Source organism: Peromyscus californicus, unplaced genomic scaffold (genome assembly GCF_007827085.1).
Source record: "Peromyscus californicus insignis strain IS unplaced genomic scaffold, ASM782708v3 Scaffold_7__1_contigs__length_154581171, whole genome shotgun sequence".
Taxonomy (NCBI): Eukaryota; Metazoa; Chordata; class Mammalia; order Rodentia; family Cricetidae; genus Peromyscus; species Peromyscus californicus.
This window is the reverse complement of record NW_026294595.1, coordinates 63,945,152-63,963,702: the sequence shown is the minus strand read 5'-3', so window position 1 is coordinate 63,963,702 and position 18,551 is coordinate 63,945,152. Positions and strand designations below refer to the sequence as shown.

At 35.1% G+C, this 18,551-nt stretch overlaps 2 protein-coding genes across 2 annotated transcripts; one reads left to right on the top strand and one right to left on the bottom strand.

Annotated features, from left to right (window-relative positions):
- The first annotated feature begins 381 nt into the window (after positions 1–381).
- On the top strand, positions 382–1,332 carry LOC128102705 (olfactory receptor 1020-like). The gene has a single exon (XM_052726715.1). It carries the CDS (start codon positions 400–402, stop codon positions 1,330–1,332), a length of 933 nt encoding a protein of 310 aa, XP_052582675.1. The 5' UTR covers positions 382–399.
- An 8,014-nt stretch (positions 1,333–9,346) lies between these two features.
- LOC128101931 (olfactory receptor 5W2-like) lies at positions 9,347–10,294 on the bottom strand. Its single transcript, XM_052725392.1, has one exon. It carries the CDS (start codon positions 10,277–10,279, stop codon positions 9,347–9,349), a length of 933 nt encoding a protein of 310 aa, XP_052581352.1. The 5' UTR covers positions 10,280–10,294.
- Between the last annotated feature and the right edge of the window lie 8,257 nt (positions 10,295–18,551).

Here is an 18,551-nt window from a genome sequence, read left to right as displayed (position 1 = left end):
AGATTCTTCTGGAACTGATACACTTTTATTTACTATAGCAATTAATGGGGAAACATGCAGGAAAACAGACCAATTTATTCATAGTTGTAAAACTACATACTGATTAGAGTAACTCTTTGACCACAGTGATAGAGTGCTAAGGAAATTAAAGGTAAAATGTCATCCATGTTCAGAGTCTACAACCAGTTTGACAGTAAATATGAGGTACGAAAACTTCAAGAAGACATACTATAAATTCAGCATGTGGCATCAAGGTTGAAAATTTATTAATTAAACATGTTATTTTTCTTGCTCTGTGAGTACAATGTAGATTACAAATCACTTTGCTACTGATTTTGAAATTTATTTCTTTTCTCGGTTTCTATTCTATCTTGGCTACAGAAACCAAAATTCGTACCAATGAGACTGGAGAACAGCACTTTGAAGACTGAATTCTTTCTCCTGGGATTCAGTGACCATCCAGAGCTCCAGAGTCTTCTATTTGCTGTGTTTTTCTCCATCTACTCTGTTACTCTTATGGGGAATATTGGGATGATCTTATTGATCACAGTCAGTTCTAACTTACACATCCCCATGTACTTTTTCCTCTGTATGCTGTCTTTCATAGATGCATGCTACTCTTCTGTCATTGCTCCCAAGTTACTTGTAGATCTGATTTCTGACAAGAAGACCATTTCTTACAATGGCTGTGCTACACAGTTATATTTTTTCTGCTCTCTGGTTGACACAGAATCTTTCCTCTTGGCTGCCATGGCTTATGACAGGTATATTGCAATCTGTAACCCCCTGCTTTATACTGTAATTATGTCCAAGAGAGTGTGTGGTCAGCTAGCAATTGGAGCATTCATGGGTGGAACTATGAGTTCAATAATTCACACCACTAATACTTTCCAGTTATCATTCTGCTCCAAAGAAATTAACCATTTCTTTTGTGATATCTCTCCACTCTTCTCTCTATCCTGCTCTGATACCTACACACATGACATCATTTTGGTAGTCTTTGCAAGTTTGGTGGAAGCTATCTGTCTTCTTGCTGTTCTCCTCTCCTATGTATGTATTATAGCAGCCATCCTCAAAACAGGTTCTGCAGAGGGAAGAAGGAAAGGCTTCTCTACTTGTGCTTCTCACCTGACAGTGGTCACTTTTTATCATGGTACCCTGATTTTCATTTATTTGCGTCCTAGTACAGGCCATTCAATGGATATTGACAAAATGACCTCTGTGTTCTATACATTGATTATACCCATGCTTAACCCCCTGATATATAGTCTCAGAAACAAAGATGTCAAAATTGCTTTTAGAAAAATTATGAGTAAAAAATTATTTTCTTAGATAAGTGAAAATAGACCTCACAGCTTTAGTAATTTCAGTTTTTCTTCTAACATTTGGAATAGTCAGTTGAATATTTTTAACTCACAACTGTATGAATAATGAGATACCAATCAGAAAAAAAAGTCCAGAGCCTAATGTTGAAACTAAGGTCTCCCTTGTTACTTTCTCTATCACATTTTTAAGTTGCTATGCTTAGTATTTGTTTTATGTAAGCTTGACTTTTCACTTAATTTCATTGACTTTTATGTTAACTTCTCTCCATAATTCTCAACAGTCATTAAATCCTTAATTAGTTCTTTGAACTTAAGTATAAAATAAATTTGATTCAAATGTTTTCTTCTTTCATTTTGATTCATAAGTAATATATACCTTTCTTGTAGCTCACTTGTTCAGATAGAACTAATTTTTAATCCCTCAAATATTAAGCTATACTTTTTTATGGATAAACTTTTAATTCCAAAAGACAATTTCTATTTTAATCTCAATTTAATGATGGATGTAATTTTATTTCTTTTCTGATGACTCATATAGTTTATCTTTTCTACTTTTCTTTGTAGTTGTGTTAAGTTCTGTCCCACTTCCATAGCTATTAATTCCTATTCACTAATTATTTCCACAAAGTTGATTACTGTGTTTTCCTTCATGTACAAGCTAAGTGTTTTTTTAATAAAATAAATATCAGTTTTCTATTCATTGCTTTAATTTGCTTTGTGCAATTCTAATATTCAAAAAACATGATTTTTTTCTCTTGTATTGTTTTTACTTAATTCCTAAGAGTGGGTATTTGCTGTGGATGATTGATTGACAAATAAAAGGCTGATTGGCCAGTAGCCAGGCAGGAGTATAGGCAGGACAAAGAGAGAGGAGAATTCTGGGAAATGGAAGTCTGAGTCAGAAGACGCTGCCAGCTGCCACCACCATGAGAAGTAAGATGTAAAGATACCGGTAAGTCGTGAGCCATGTGGCAAAGTATAGATTTATAGAAATTGCTTAATTTAAGATGTAAGATCCAGATAACAAGAAGCCTGAGCCATTAGGCCAAACAGTTTAAATAATATAAGTGTCTGTGTGTTTATTTGAGTCTGAGTGGCTGCTGGCCCAGGCGAGACTGGAGATAACTCCAGCTACAGGTACTTCTACATAAGTGTATTTTACAAGATATTATAGAATAAGTTGGCTCCTTAAATAATAACATACAGGTTGTATGAAAAATTATATATGTTGTATAACTTCATTTTTGGTTGAAATGTATTTTTTCAGTGGTTTTAAAATATTTTCTCAATGATTGAGTGGTCTTTAAATCCCTTGATCTCTAATTATGGTCTTAAAATTGTCAGGGGGATTTGTGGTAATGAGGTCACAGATAGGAAATGAAACCTATGAGTGGTAGATGATGGCTTGTCTGCCTGTTCTGTAAGACAAATGCAAATGTTGCAGGAATAACAGAAATCAAATAAGACAAACATGAGGTCAAATAGAGGGAATGAATTAAATGGAAAAGCTTATGATACTAAAAATGTATGCCAAATTTTGATTCTAGGCCAGGGTTCTAGTCACTGAAGTAGGCAAATATTTTATAAACGATAATTTCCCCATAAGTATGTAATGTAATAGAGATCTGACCAACACAAGCTTTAAAAAGTGAAGAAAGATTTGCACCTTAATATTAAATGAAGTAAGGATTTCAGCTTGAATAGCCAAGAGGAAATACTCTTTGGAGTGCCTGAAAGATCATGATTCTTTGTAAGTAAGTGTAAGTGTGGCATTCCAACTTTCCCTGTAGGCAAGGACATTATAGGACAGTGTAAAATATTTTACTTTAGGCTTCATTACTCAAGTGTGCTTTGGAATATAGAGTCTAGGACTTAGATGATAGTGTAGTTAAAGCAGCTGGTCTAAGGAGGCATATGAGATGGCTTGCATGGAATCCTATGCACAGCTCTACCCAGGACTGAAGGTGGCAAAAGGAAAACTACTCTGTAGGTGGAGGTTGTATAGATTTTGCACACAGGTCCTAAGGCTAGAAGGCATATGCTGATTATGGTCAACTAGAGGAATGGATTGTAAAGAGGACAGGATTAGAAACTCAAGTCTGCATTTCATGACATGATGATATAAATAATGTAATCTTTTCTTTAAGGGCTTAGTCCCTCATATATGGCTTAGTATGGTAGTAGACAGTCTCTTGAATAATATCCTGTATTATATTATACAATATTCATATCAGCTCCCTATTTAGAGTTAATATCCATGTGACTTGACCACAAAACTACTATGTAAATAATCAGATAGAGATTTGAACCCATATCTGTCTCAAAGAACAAGTTCTTTTCCTTTATGTACATTTTAATGAAATACAAATGAAACTAACAATAAAAAAGTTGAGTCCTGACAATATGCAAAGACTATTGATGTCTTCATGGAAGAAGTTCTGTTTGCCTAAGGTCCCAGAGCTTGTACTGAGTTACGATGATTATCACCAACCCTGTACCTGGTCTTAGAATCTTACACACTAATCTTTCAGGGATAAACCTTTATAACTATATGGTTTAGTATCTGGAATTTCATATGGGTAAGGTGTTTGACAAACAAATAAAACTTTATTTTTCTAGAAAAGGTGATTGTTTTTAGTTCAGGTGTATAGCTCAGTGTTATGGTACCAGTTTAACATGACCAAGGTCATGGCTTTAATTCCCAACAGATGAAAATTTTTATTTCTATCTTTCCTAGTGGTTCCCAATGTTATATCTAATTAGCAAGAGTAAAATTTTCAGAAAAGATGCATACATTTTAATGGAATAAAATAAAAATCTGATGCATATCCACATGTTTACAAAGGAAAGCATGAAAAAAAATGGTCTTCTTAAAATGCATTCACCAAAAAAAGGTTTGGAAATGGGGCCAAAATGAATAATTGCCACACTATATAGGTACAAAATAGGCATGAAAAGCTATTTTTAGAAGTCTATTTTGATTTATGTTTTGAAAAACTACTTAGTTATCATGTATATTAACTCCACTTGGTCAGTCTTAATGTGTCATTTGCCATAAATTCTGTATATGAAGGATGTGTGCCAAAGAAAGGATATTCAAGGCACGTAAGAATTCAGGTACCATAATACTTTATGCAGTTTCATGTTTCTTCTGAAACCCTGTTAGGACTCTGGCTATTATGTTTTTGCTGTTGTGGCTCTTTCCATTAGCTCTATAAAGGGCTAGCATACTTACAATACAACATTCTCTGATTGTGTGTATTTTTGCAACTGATTTCTGTGACAATTTTAATGCTATCTACTATATTTTGGTATGATGATTGTGACACTAAAATACTCAATGGATTCCTCTAGGAAATAATAAGGCAAGATTCAATGTGATATAACTACGTATATTTTCTAACCATGTTAATCAAATAAAGCATGTTACCCTAGAGCTTTGTTAATTGTCTGATGCATGTCTAGATTGTTTGGAGTCATCCTGGGACACTTTTGATTTTATTAAACTCCTCTTCAATGCTTCCCTTCCTCTAGGGATGTATCCTTCCACAGGCTGTAGCCTACTCTGACAGCACCTAAAGTTAACTTCCTAGGGAGCCATCTCGCCATGCAATGCCATGCCACTTCCATGCCTGTATTAAGCCCAGAGCACAGGAAAAAAAATACATGGTGAAGAACTGATTAGTTCAAGTAACTTCTGAGAGATACTTGAATTTTAATGGATAATGTATCTTTTTAATTCTATGGTGAAAACAATTAAGATAAAATTTTAAGACATCAGAAACAAAGAAGTAAGGTAGATACAAATCAAAAATATATTTATAAAATTGGATTTCCTAAAGGCATTTATACTTCTAAGCATATTAGTCATAGACTATATGTACTTTTAAAATCCTTACTTTAGAAAATTATTTGTCTGGTACTGATTCAATGATTACTGTCAAGTGAGTTCAAAAGATATTGCTGGTTCCAAAGAAAATCAGAGTCATTAATATGTCTAGACATGAACACAGGAAAAGCTCTGTCTGAAGCCTGGGAACAACGGTGATCCATGAGAAGACCAGTATTTTTCAATAATATAAATAGAGTATGAGAGTTTCACTGGCTGGGATATTTGAAGTGTTTTATTGTTTGTTTGTTTGTTAATCTCATACATGGGTATACATCTTGGTCACATCCATCCACCATTCCTCTCTCCAGCTGCCTAATTCCCAGTAACATATTTCCCATCTCCCTTATAGTTTTATGTCATTTTTTAATAATAACCCACTTAATCAAAATTTGCTGAACATACATTTATGTGTAAGGGCCATTCAGTGAGAGATGGGTCACCTATCAATGGCTACCATTCCAAAGAAGAGTGGTTTTTTCACAAACTCACAGCAGCCATAGGCTCCCATCATGTCCCCCATTAGATGTGGAGCATCAGGGCCCCCTCCCCCAAGTCTCCACACTGGATAGAACTTTGAGATATATTGGTCTCTGTTTGTAGATGTACATGCTATGGTGTGCTGTTTATGTCAGAAGACATCTTGTTGATTCTCTTCTTCTACCATATAGTGCCAGTGACCCATTTCAGGTCATAGGGCTTGGGAACAGCCACCTTTTCCCACTTAGTCATCCTGTCAACCAAGGATATCTATGAGTCATTGTTTCTCTAACTTTACAAGCATAACTTCAATATTGATTTTTGTCAAAACTCAAGGAGATTAAACTCCAAGATGAGATCCTACATCCTAACAAGCAGTGTTTGAATTTAAAAAAAATATAAATGTAAATGATTATTTACAAGTTTTATACATTAACAAAAATTTCTATGTTTTACATGTATATATCAATTAACAAGTGTATTGATGTAAGTAAAACTACTTCTGCAACCAAAACTCAATTGAAAGGAAAACATAGCAATCATTTCAATGGTTTACATTATGTTAGGTTATTCTGTGTACTTTAAAAAAATGATATGGAGTAGATCATTCAATCTGTAGTTACTATGACTGGTTTCTAGCCTTTTGTTCTGTGAGATTCCCGCCATCTAAGTATTATGTTTGCTGATGATACATTTATTTTTCTTATTGAGCAGCATCATAATAACAATTGTATCAAATGTTATTTATTTAATCCCAAGTAATGGTAATCTTATCAATTTTCTATACATTTTGGTATACATATAAACTTAGTTCTATGCGGTGTAAAGGAGGGAATGTGATTTTTTTGAGGGGTCTTAAGACAAGGATGTGCTCATCTTAACACATTCTGCCAAATAGTTTCCCAGTGAATACCAGCTTTCATTACTAAGTGACAATATAGAGAGCCATATATAACAGATCTATCCATCCCAATAAACACTTGAAATCAACTTTGTCATTTCTTTTCACTTTAGTTCCTTTTTGGAAGAATCACAGAACTGCTCTTAGATGTTAACTTTGTTGACCTGAAAGATGTGTTATTTAACTTCTGTGATATGTGGCAAAGGTTAAGTGTTATAGGTGGGACAGCTGGTGAGGCTTTTTCAGAAGCAGACTCACAAGGAGGTCATTATCAGTTTCACTGTAGGCCAAATCAGTATTAAAGTATCATAGTCTTTCCTCAAAGAGGAAGCTCTTGACATTATTATAACTATAGTTTTTTTTTCATACCTTGCCAGGATTAGTATGGGATTACATGACAGTAGGAGCCATAACATACTGAGAATAAATATGGCAGCTGGAAGGTTCCACATATGTAATTTGCTATGGATCACTACTTAACAGAAGGGAAAAATATCCAATAAGGAAGAATGGTGGGCCGAATACCACAGTCACTTAGGACACATTGAATACCTACTTCAAAGAATAATTTCAGAGGAAAGAATCTCCAGAGGTCAAAAGCGCTTGCCTCTGATGTGAAAACAGGACTTCCACTTACACAGTTAACACTGTTGGATATACAACATACCACTGTTATATGCCTCCGTGATTATTTGTTGTAACTAAGTATCTAAACTTAACCTTCAAATACATAGTGTTCATGTTTTTAATGAAAAAACTGAAGGAAAAACATTGAGAGTAGAAACATACACATAGTGTTGATCTATTACACAGTCACTGATGATATCATATTTATATAATTCTACTTTCAATTACTTGTTCTCCTGGACATGTATGAAAAGGAGAGAATCATAGAATGAAAGAGTAGGCTTGATATTGAAGAAAACAATCCATGTAGACCAAAGCCTTCTGATATCTATTCCCACTGCAATTTTTACATAATCAAAAATAAATGAAAAGTTCATTAGTATCTCTATCAAATTTATGTGTAGGTCATAAACCTTCTAAGTTATATTATCACTTGATTTTTTTAACTTTTAGCTATTAAAATTCAGAGACATGAAAATATTTTCAATTTTATTTCCTACTTTTAGACATCTATTTCAATTTAATATCCATATGTATTATTAATAAAATCTTCTTGTCTCAGTTCACACTTATTAGATGTAATTACTAGGTCAAGCAAAAGCATTAAAATCATGTATATTCCTATGGCTTATCCAAAGTGGCACTAGATGAATACCTTTTACAGAGTTAAGATATGTTCTCTTTACATTCACTGTCTTACAATCTATAATCATTCCACATATGTCCTTAAACCATGAAGTACATATTCAAAGTATGTGGTATCATTAAAGTTATTATTTAATTTTCTTTTATTTAATTTTTTTCATTTCACATACCAACCGCTGTTTCCCTTCCTCCCCTTCTCCTGTTCTCCCCACTTCTCCACTATGAAAATAGTCAATTTTTGATACACTATAGTTACAATGAAATCATGCAATTTTCTTATTTTCTTTTTTAACTCATGTCTCATCTATAATGTAGGTAATGAAGTGATATTCAAAATATTAACATCTTATCTGTTTTTGTGCCAGGGAGACTGGCAGTCTACACTGATGGGGAAAGATTAAAAATACACAGAACAATGTAATTAGAGCAATGTCATTTAGAGAGAATTATTATGGTAATGGGTTTTTAAACATGGGTGGAGAGGCCAAAGAGATTGACAAACTGTGAAGTGGCAGAGTAGAGAGCTTTTCGCCCAGATTGGACAGTACCAGTGCTCCTTGCTTTTCATTTTTTAATTGTTTTCTTGTTTTATTTTTAGTTGACTCTGTAATATACAAATTCATGTGGTACAGTGTAATGTCAGGAGTCACATGAACATTATATAACAATTAAGTCATCACAATTGTTGCATTCATTACCTAAAATATTTATCATCCCTGTATGGCACAATGCTAGAAATCATGTCTACTTATTTTGAGTTATACAGTATAGTATAATTGAGTCTAATCAGACAAATTAGCACTACAAAGTCAAGCTTATATCACCTTTTATATTTAGCAAACAAAAACTAAGCATAAAGTAATCATAAAATGAGTAAGAGTACATGAAATATTTAAGTAAACGTTTTCAGTGGAAGACGTAAAATTGTCAGAAGTACGGTATAAATATTCAGCATTAGTATGTCACAGGGAGTAAAACTTACAGGCACTTTGCTGCTTATTCTCCATATATCTGACCCTCTCTTGTACACCTTCACTTATCTGACCAGCTCAGCATCTCTGGTTCCAACTTCTGCATCTAAAGTCCATCATCCTACCCAGAATTCTCTACTGTTTCCTTCTCAGTGAAGTTTATGGTGCATATTTCAGTCTTTTCTTCTTGAGTAAATATATATATATATATATATATATATATATATATATATATATATATATACATACAATTTTTCTTTACTTTCCCTGACTTTCAAAAACATAGTATTAAAAAATTATAAAGAAAACTTACACATATATTTGATGTAGTGAAATACAGAATTTTTTAAAACTATAAGTGATTTGTACACATCAGTTACTAAAATAAATATTATAATAAAAAGTTATTTGAGGCTTATCGCACATTACACCTGATTTGAAGAAAAAAGAGTATCAACTTACATGTTTATATTAAATATGTATGCATATAAGAGAATTATCTATTTAATTAAACTGAAACTCTACCTCTCAGGTATTTTTTTGCACTTGATTTTACATCTTTGTTCCTGATGCTGTAAATTAGTGGGTTGAGCATGGGGATCACAAGAGTATAAAACAATGAAGTTATCTTGTCTTGATCCAGGGAATAAGCAGAACTTGGTCTGAAATACATGAAGAGCATTGTTCCCTGGAAAATTGCAACAACAGTTAGATGGGAGGTGCATGTGGAGAAAGCTTTGAATCTTCCCTCAGCAGAGCGGATCTTCAAGACTGATGAGATGATGTAACAGTAGGAGACAAGGACTCCTGAGATGGTGCTCAGTTCAATAAACCCAAATAAGGTGAATATGACAAGTTCATTGACCTCTGTATCTGAGCAAGATAGTAATAGGAGAGGAGGGACATCACAGAAGAAATGGTTGATCTCACTGGACCCACAGAAACACAAGCGAAATGTCAAGGTTGTATGTGTCAAAGCGTCTACCATTCCAACCAGATAAACCACAGCCAGGAGCTGATAGCACACCATTCTGGACATGTCTACTGCATATAGCAAGGGGTTGCTGATGGCCTTGTACCGATCAAAAGCCATCACTGCCAGCAGCACACACTCAGCATCTGTAAAAATGCAGAAGATGAAGAACTGCAGAGAACAGCCAACAAATGGAATTGAATTGCTCTTGGCCACAAGGTCTACCAGCATCTTTGGTCCAATTGCAGTTGAATAGCAGAGGTCAGAGAAAGAGAGGTGGCTGAGGAAGAAGTACATTGGTGTTTGAAGCTGGGGGTCCATTCTGATCAATGTGATCATTCCAAGATTTTCAATGAGAATAATTAGATAAACAATTAGAAAAGTAGTAAATAAAATCACCTTGATTACAGGGTTATTGGTAATTCCCAAAAGAAGAAACTCAGTGGTTGAGCAATTCCCAACTTCCATTCTTCTTTGTTTTGTAAACTGTTTACAAATAATCAAAAAGATAAGTTAGGGATTGTTTTAAGTACAAAAATATTGTTAGCATATATATATATATATATATATATATATATATATATATATATATATATATATTTTTTTTTTTTTTTTCTAGAATTCACTCTGTAGACCAGGCTGGCCTCAAACTCAGAAAGATCCTCCTGCCTCTGCTTTCTGCATGCTGAGATTAAAGATGTGTACCACCACCATACAGTTTGATATTTTTTCTTTAAATTGTTTCTTTTTATCCTCAGTAAACAGCACAGGCAAATATTATGTTTAAAGAGAAGTTATTAAACAAGTCTAGTGTAAGTTGATCATTCATACACTGTTTATGATAAGTGATTTATCTTGACGATCCTTACCCACTCTTAGGCAGTGTATTTGAATGAATTACATATTGACCCCATATTGAAAGTGATATAAAATATAACAAAGGAGGATACATCAGAATATATAAGGCAGCAAAATCCATTTGTTTGATAAAAAGAACACATTTATTGCCATAAGAAATATATTTGAGTTTAACACTATTAACACTATTATTGTGATTGCATATACATTAATAAATGGAAATCATTCTGATGATAATTTAGTGTCGAGGTTTTATTGAATAATCAATTATATTTTGAAGACATCTTCTACCACATGCCTTTACTGCTTTGTCAGGATTTTTCTAATCTCTTTGTTAAATTTACCAGATTTCAAATGATAAATGATAAAACAATTGGAAAGTGAGAAGACACGACATCAAAGAACATGAAATAGCAGGTTTTACTAGTTCTTAGCTTAGTTGTTAAAATGTAAATGGAAAGATGTAATAACAATTTCTGACGTTACAGGTGTCTAGTTCTCTCCTTTATGTTTGCACTCATATATATGTCGCCAGACTCCTATGAGCCTGTCTGTCTTTGGATGTGTAAATATTGGGATGCAGATGGAAATGTGATTCTTCCTTTTTTATACTTAAATATTGGAATTAATATTTAACTAACTTTAGATTGTTAATTGTATTATTATTTACTGAAACACAATTTAAATTACATGTACATTATTACTACAGATTATTTGCAACATAACGATTTACTGATGGCTTCAGAATAAATATGAACAAATAAAATCCTCTTTAAAGTGTTTATAAAAATAACAAGTGAAGTCATTCAAACTCTCAGTACTAACAAGAAAATATCATTGCCCATTAGATTATATATTAAGTTTATCTGCATGAGTGGCTCACTTACACATCACTCAATAACAATTGCTCAGTATTTTAATGAAAGCTGCTTTATTTAAACATAAATAAATCATTACTAAATAAATTAGAAAGAAAGACATGAAGGAATGAAGAAGGAAACTAGCATACCTGAGACGAGTCTTTCCATTCTTATCAGGGACACATGATCTATATGTAGATGACATTTTACTTTCACTCAGAGGCTACTGGGACCTAAATATAATAAACCTCTTCCTTTGATACACTATTTTATTCATCAATGGTTAATTAGTTTCTTTGATCATCCTTTTCCCCAGAGATACTATGCCAGCTCCAGCAAAAGTTGAAATTATAAATTTTTACATGTACTGTACAAGCTAATTAGCGTCAATGATACCCCTACTCCAGGTCAAATAAAGGTTACATGAGCAAAAAAAAATCTTTTGGGCAAACACAAAAAAATGTACATTTTCAAAATGATCTATACTGTAATGTTTTTTCTCGGTATTATAATAATAAGCCACAGAGAGAAAATAGAGTACATGTGTTCATATCTACATTAAATCCAACTTTTACAGTAATATATTGAAGTAGACATGTATTCTATGTAGCCAAATAATATGCTAACTCCTTTTCATTCTTCTATTTGGGTGTTCCAGTAACAAGGACAGATACTAGGTTTAAGATATAAATAATTGTATCACTAAAATTTTCAACCCAGTCATCAGTGGTACAGTATTCAGATAGTGCTTTCCATAAGACAGTGGTCAAGATAGAATGATGTAATTTAGAAATATAATAACTGGAGAACTGATGAGTATCAGTATTTGAACATTAAGGTTTGTAAAATAAGAACATTGATTCACACATAAGTCTAGCCAAAACTGAGAAAAAAGATTCTAAAACGGAGCTAAAAACAGCTTCCTAATTGTCTCTCTCAAATGAGCGGCAGCTGCCGGTTTGAGCTACTGGTGGGTTCCTAGCGTGCACACTCGACCTGCTGTATGGCGGGAATGAGGCCTCTGCAAGTGGCACATTAACCTGTGTGGTGGATTTAGCCTTTGCTAGTACAAAACAAAAAAGAGGTTTCTGGGCTACACACTGCTTGGATAAAAGCATAGACCTACGATAGCTCCCAGAGCTGGCAGTAAACATACCACCGCCATGTTGGGAAGATGAAGTGGGTGGAGCCAGCAGCCACAACACCGTTTCAGTCTTAGAATGCTGCAGTTTAAAGCAATAGGCTCAAGGTAATATAAAAAATAAGCCACGTAAAGATGGCTACCACACAGAGAATCTGGATTATGTTGTCTTTGATATTTGTAACTGAAGAAAAACATTTGATTGTAAAAGCTGTTGAGTTATGCCAAAATGTATATTTTAAAGGTAACTTGACTTCAAAATTTGGATGTAAAGGATGTGTTGCTTTGGAAAGGAGGCTCTGCTTTTGTTTCCAAAGAAAGCCAGAGGCTATGGATTTGTTCCAGATTAAGATACATCAGATTTGACCAGCCAAGACCACCTGAAAGGTCTCTGATGACACAATGGCCCAGATGATCCAACATCCAGAATCATTTCAAGGCAACTGGCTCAGATGATACAGCTTCACGGACTACTCCATGATCCTTAAATTTTCCTTGTGTCCCCATAAGATACAGCGCCCCCCTCCAGAAGGAAGTAGTAAGAGAAGCTATGCCCAAATTCCCAAATATACCAAGCTGGCTTTGGAGATGTGTAAAAGTTAAAACCTTCCTTTTTAAAAAAGAAAAGGGGAAATGCTGTGGGATGGTCTGTATGTCAAATCTGTTGCTCTAATTGGTCAATAAATAAAACACTGATTGGCCAGTGGCCAGGCAGAAAGTATAGGTGGGACTAACAGAGAGGAAAATTAAGGCAACAGGAAGGGAAAGGGAGACACTGCCAGCCGCCGCCATGACAAACAGCATGTGAAGACCCCGGTAAGCCACGAGCCATGTGGCAAGGTATAGATTTATAGAAATGGATTAATTTAAGATGTAAGAACTAGATAGCTAGAAGCCTGAGCCATTAGGCCAAACAGTTTAAGCAATATAAGTCTCTGTGTTTACTTGGTTGGGTCTGAGCAGCTGTGGGACTGGTGAGTGACAGAGATTTGTCCTGACTGTGGGCAAGGCAGGAAAACTCTAGCTACAAATATTTTCAAATAACTCCACACAATGTAATATCAAACCCACAAATTCAGGGAGATAATGCTTACAATTGGATCAGTTTATACTAGACTTTCATGAGACAAGATAAATTGTATTTTATCAAAACATATAATACATGCCATGAGAAAAATATAGAAAGAACTTGAAAAGATTAGCTATAATCTGAAGAAACACAGCATGCTATTATGACAAAAAAAAATGTATCTGGAATATACAAAGAACACATAAATTCAGTTTAAAATAGACAACAGATCTCATTCTTTATTTTTTTATTTTCTTAATTGAAAAATAGATTCTTCTCTCATATAATTCACCCCAACCACAGTATTCCTTCCCTCTGCTCCACCAGCTGACTCTATCTCCTCTTTCCCCACAGATCCACTCCCACTCTGTTTCCTCTTCAGAAAAGAGCAGGCCTCTGAAAGCTGACAGCAAAATAGGACAAAGCAAGCTACAGTCAGACAGAGTGAAAAACCTTATAGTTTTGTTCATCAGTTTGTAGAACATTGGTTTCTTTCTACTTAGTTCATACACATTTGACCTAAACATATGCGTTCATATGATCCTCAAAATAGTATTTAATCATTACAAAAGAAAAGGATAGGGCAATGCATGGGAATTTGCATACTTTAATTACAGACTGTTCAGTGTCTTTCTTGCTTGCTAATGTTGTGTTTCTTATGAGGCTTTCTGCCATGTTGTTGATTGGCTTGGTATGAGCTATTAATACAAAGACCATGCTCCCCTTTCCAGGGTGATCCATGTGTGTCCTTCTTAGTGTCCTCCTCTCTACCTAGCTTCTCTGGGGTTATGGTTTGCAGCCTGGTTATCCTTTGCTTTGTGTCTAACACTCACTTATGAGTAAGTACATATCATGTCTGTCTTTCTGGGTCTGGGTTACCTCACTCAGGATTATTTTTTTTCTGGTTCCATCCATTTGCCTACAAATTTCATAATGACATTGCTTTTTACTGCTGCATAATACTCCACTGTGTAAATGCACCACATTTTCTTTATCCAGTCTTCTGTTGAAGGGCATCTAGGTTGTTTCCAGGTTCTGGATATTATAAATAATGCTGCTATGAACATGGTTGAGCAAATGTCCATGTGGTGTGGTTGAGCATCTTTTAGGGGCTAAATTTTGTTTGTTTTTAACCACAGTTTGGAAAGAAAAGAAACTGCACAGTTAAGACACGGACAAATTCTGTGTATAAATTACGTATTAATAAGTTTGGAAAAGTAAGTTAAAGACATAAAGGAAGAAATGACATGCCATTTTGAGAAAATACCAGAAGAAACACCTGTGCACAAGTCATGTCTGTGGTGGGGATGTGTGAGGCCGGGGTGACTGTTTTACACCACAAACCTTTGAATGAAGAGTGCGCCACCCACAAAAAATACTCAATTAAAATTCATTCAGGGGTGTGAGAAAACATTAAAGTTCCAGTGGAAAATGGGTCAAAATTACTATTCAAGAAGGAAATATGAACAACTAATGAAAAAAACATATTAAGTGTTTAGATACACACCTCACTAAAGAAATTGTGTGGTACTGTGTTATTTTCTAAATAAAAGTAGAGAAGTGCCTAAAAAACAAACAAAAAAACAAGACACACAGAAAAGGATCATTTTGTAACATAATTTAAGAATGTATGTTTTAAAACAGTTTGAATGAAAACCCTCTGCATGGAGCGAAAATCCTACTTGTAGAAGGAATAAGTTATCAAACCAACAAATATTTCAAAGTTCAGCATGGGATATATTCCTGACTTTTTTTTATTAAGGAGATCAAGAGGGCCCCCAAAACACAGAGTATTGATATTATTCTCAACTTCCTACCATAACGAAATAGTAAAACTCTATTGCTGAAGGAGGCATATGCTTTAGTTTCAGAAGAGAGATACATAAATGAAGGTGGAACTCAGCTGGAAGCATCCTTCCTGGGCCATAGGTTTCATATTGCTTGAAGTGCTAGTCAGTCTTCTAGGGGAGAAAATAATTATCTTACCTTCCTGTGATGCCTGTCATTTACAACATCTACTTGACAGGCATGTCATGCCCGTTGATGAAGTAATGTCATTAGTGTTATTGGGGTTAACTAACTGCTTTCCCATTCGTCTTGAGCCCCACCCCTGGAAATAAAATAATAGCTGGGAAGATCGTAGGTCCTGGGAGAATCCACTACTGTTATTTAGTTAAACGGACATTCTGTCAAGCTATTTTCTAAATATTTGCATTTATGTGAGTGGATTTTTGTTAACACAGTCTTGGTTGGAGAGACTTTTTTTGTAGTTGGCAATGATTAGTCCACAGAATCATCTGTGAATAAATAGGTGAGTAAAGAGGACTGTTGAGTGTTCAGTCTAAAATTGAGCCCAGAGTTGAAGGATATATCACAGAAAAAAAAGTATGAGCCCCAGGATGGGAAGAAGTGTAGAGAAATGAATTTTTTCTGGATATAACATGTAATTACCTGGACCTATCAACATTTCTTTGTGGATGAAGTGAGGTCTCTCCCATTCTACAGGAACTGTTGCTATTTTATGTATTCTGGGAGAGGAGGAGTCATATTCTCCACTGATACAGATATGGTGAAGTTTCATTTTTTAATGTTCTTTTTTTTAATTAATAAAAATTTTCTATTCATTTTACATACCAATCAAAGATCCCCCTCTTCCTTCCTCCCCCACAGCCTCCCCCTTAAAACCCACCCCCAACTTCTCCCCACAAGAAGGCAAGAGCTCCCATGGGGAGGCACATCCAGTAGAGGCAAGTCCAAGCTCCTCCCCCTGCCTCAAGGCTGTGTGAGGTGTCTCACCATAGGTAGCGGGCTCCAAAAAGCCTGCTCATGCCCCAGGGATGGATTCTGATCCTACCGCCAGGGGGCCCCCCAAGCCGATCAGGCTACAAAACTTTCTTGCCATGCAGTAAAAATGGCAATCTTACAAAAGCCATTTACACATTCAATGCAATCCCCATCAAAATCCCAACACAATTCTTCCCAGATGTGAAAAGAACAATACTCAACTTCATTTGGAAAAACAGAAAACCCAGGATAGCTAAAATAATCCTGTACAATAAAGCTACTTCTGGAGGCATCACCATCCCTGATCTCAAGCTCTACTATAGAGCTACAGCAATAAAAACAGTTTGGTATTGGCATGAAAACCGACACGTGAACTAATGGAATCGAAATGAAGACACTGTGAAGTTTCTTATGCTCTAAAAAAAAACCCCTCCCACCAATGATCATTCTTTAATCTCTAATTTAAGTCAGAAAATCACAGGAAAAGAGCCTGAGAGTAGGAAGGGGTTTTGTTGGGAAGAAGAATTGTTCTTGAAGGGAGAGAAGGCAGTGAGAAGTGACTATGATTAGAGTATATTATACTTATAAGTCCACATGAAATTGTCAAAGAATAAAAAACCTAAACAGCAGAAAATTACTTTCATTTGTATATTCATTAAGTATTCACACAGACATTTTATTTTACTTATCATTTTATTGTAATTTTTTACTTAAATTTTTTTTATTTCCTTTTACATACCAACCCCTGTTATCCCTCCATCCTCTTCTCCCGCTCCTCCTACCTACCCCCATCCCATCACCATCCCCTCCTCATAGAGGGTAAGGTCTTCCTTGGGTAGTCAATGCAGGCTGGCATACCAAGTTGGGGCCGGACCTAGTCCCCTCTCCCCCACATCAAGGCTGAGTAAGGCATGGCATCCTAGGGAATGGACTCTAAAAAGCCAGTTCATGTACCCAGGATAAGTCCTGGTCCTATTGCCATGGGACCCACAAACACATCAATCCAGGCAACTTTCACCCACATTCAGAGGGCCTAGTTGGGTCCCATGCAGGCTCCCCAGCTGTCAGTCCAGAGTCCATTAGCTCCCCTTAGCTTGGGTCAGCTATTTTTGTGGTTTTTCCCATCATGATTCTGACCCCCTTGCTCTTACAAATCCTTCCTCTCTCTCTTCAACTGAATTTCAGGATTTTGGCCAAGTGCTTGTCTGTGGATCTCTGCATCTGCTTCTATCAGTCACTGGATGTAGGTTCTGTGATGACAATTAGGATAGACACCAATCTGAGTGCAGGAAAGGCTAGGTCAAGCACCCTCTCCACCATTGCTATGAGTCTTAATATACTTTTTTTTTGTTTGGTGCTTTATTTGTTTTGTAGATGCTAGGGATCCAAAGCTGGGTCCTCATTCCTGAACGACAAGCCCTTTACCCATTGAATTCTATCCAAAATCTTCTCCTTGGATTTTTATAAAAATTTGTAAGCAATAGATTGAAATCTGTGCCATTTGTACCTTGAGCTTCTGATCCATCGGTTTCTACTTCTTCCGTTGAAATTAGTTCATTTTTCATCTTATAGTCTCTCTCTTAACTTTTTCTCAAAGGGATTAGTATCTCACGAGGATGGGGATTTTTAATGAACAGTTTTATTAATTCTTTGAGAATCTCATACAAGGGCACCTATACCTAACAATGCAGAAGGGTCAAGTATCTTAGACTAGATAGGTCATGGGCCTTGGGAAAACATAATAATATAATGATATTACGAGATTTCTTAAAAGAGATTTTTGTGTGAATGTTTGTTGTGCATTTGGATTTGTGACTTACCACATTTGTATAACTTTATCCACATGTAGTGCATTCTCAAGTAATGTTACATTAGCTAACATCACATTTTATTTCTTCTTTGTTTTCACCTTCTGTGTTCAATATATTTTGATAGTGCTTTTTACTGCAGAACCTTGATAAAAATGCTTACATTGAAACATTAGATATATTTACTTAAGAATGAAAAATAACCTTAAATAATACTTTA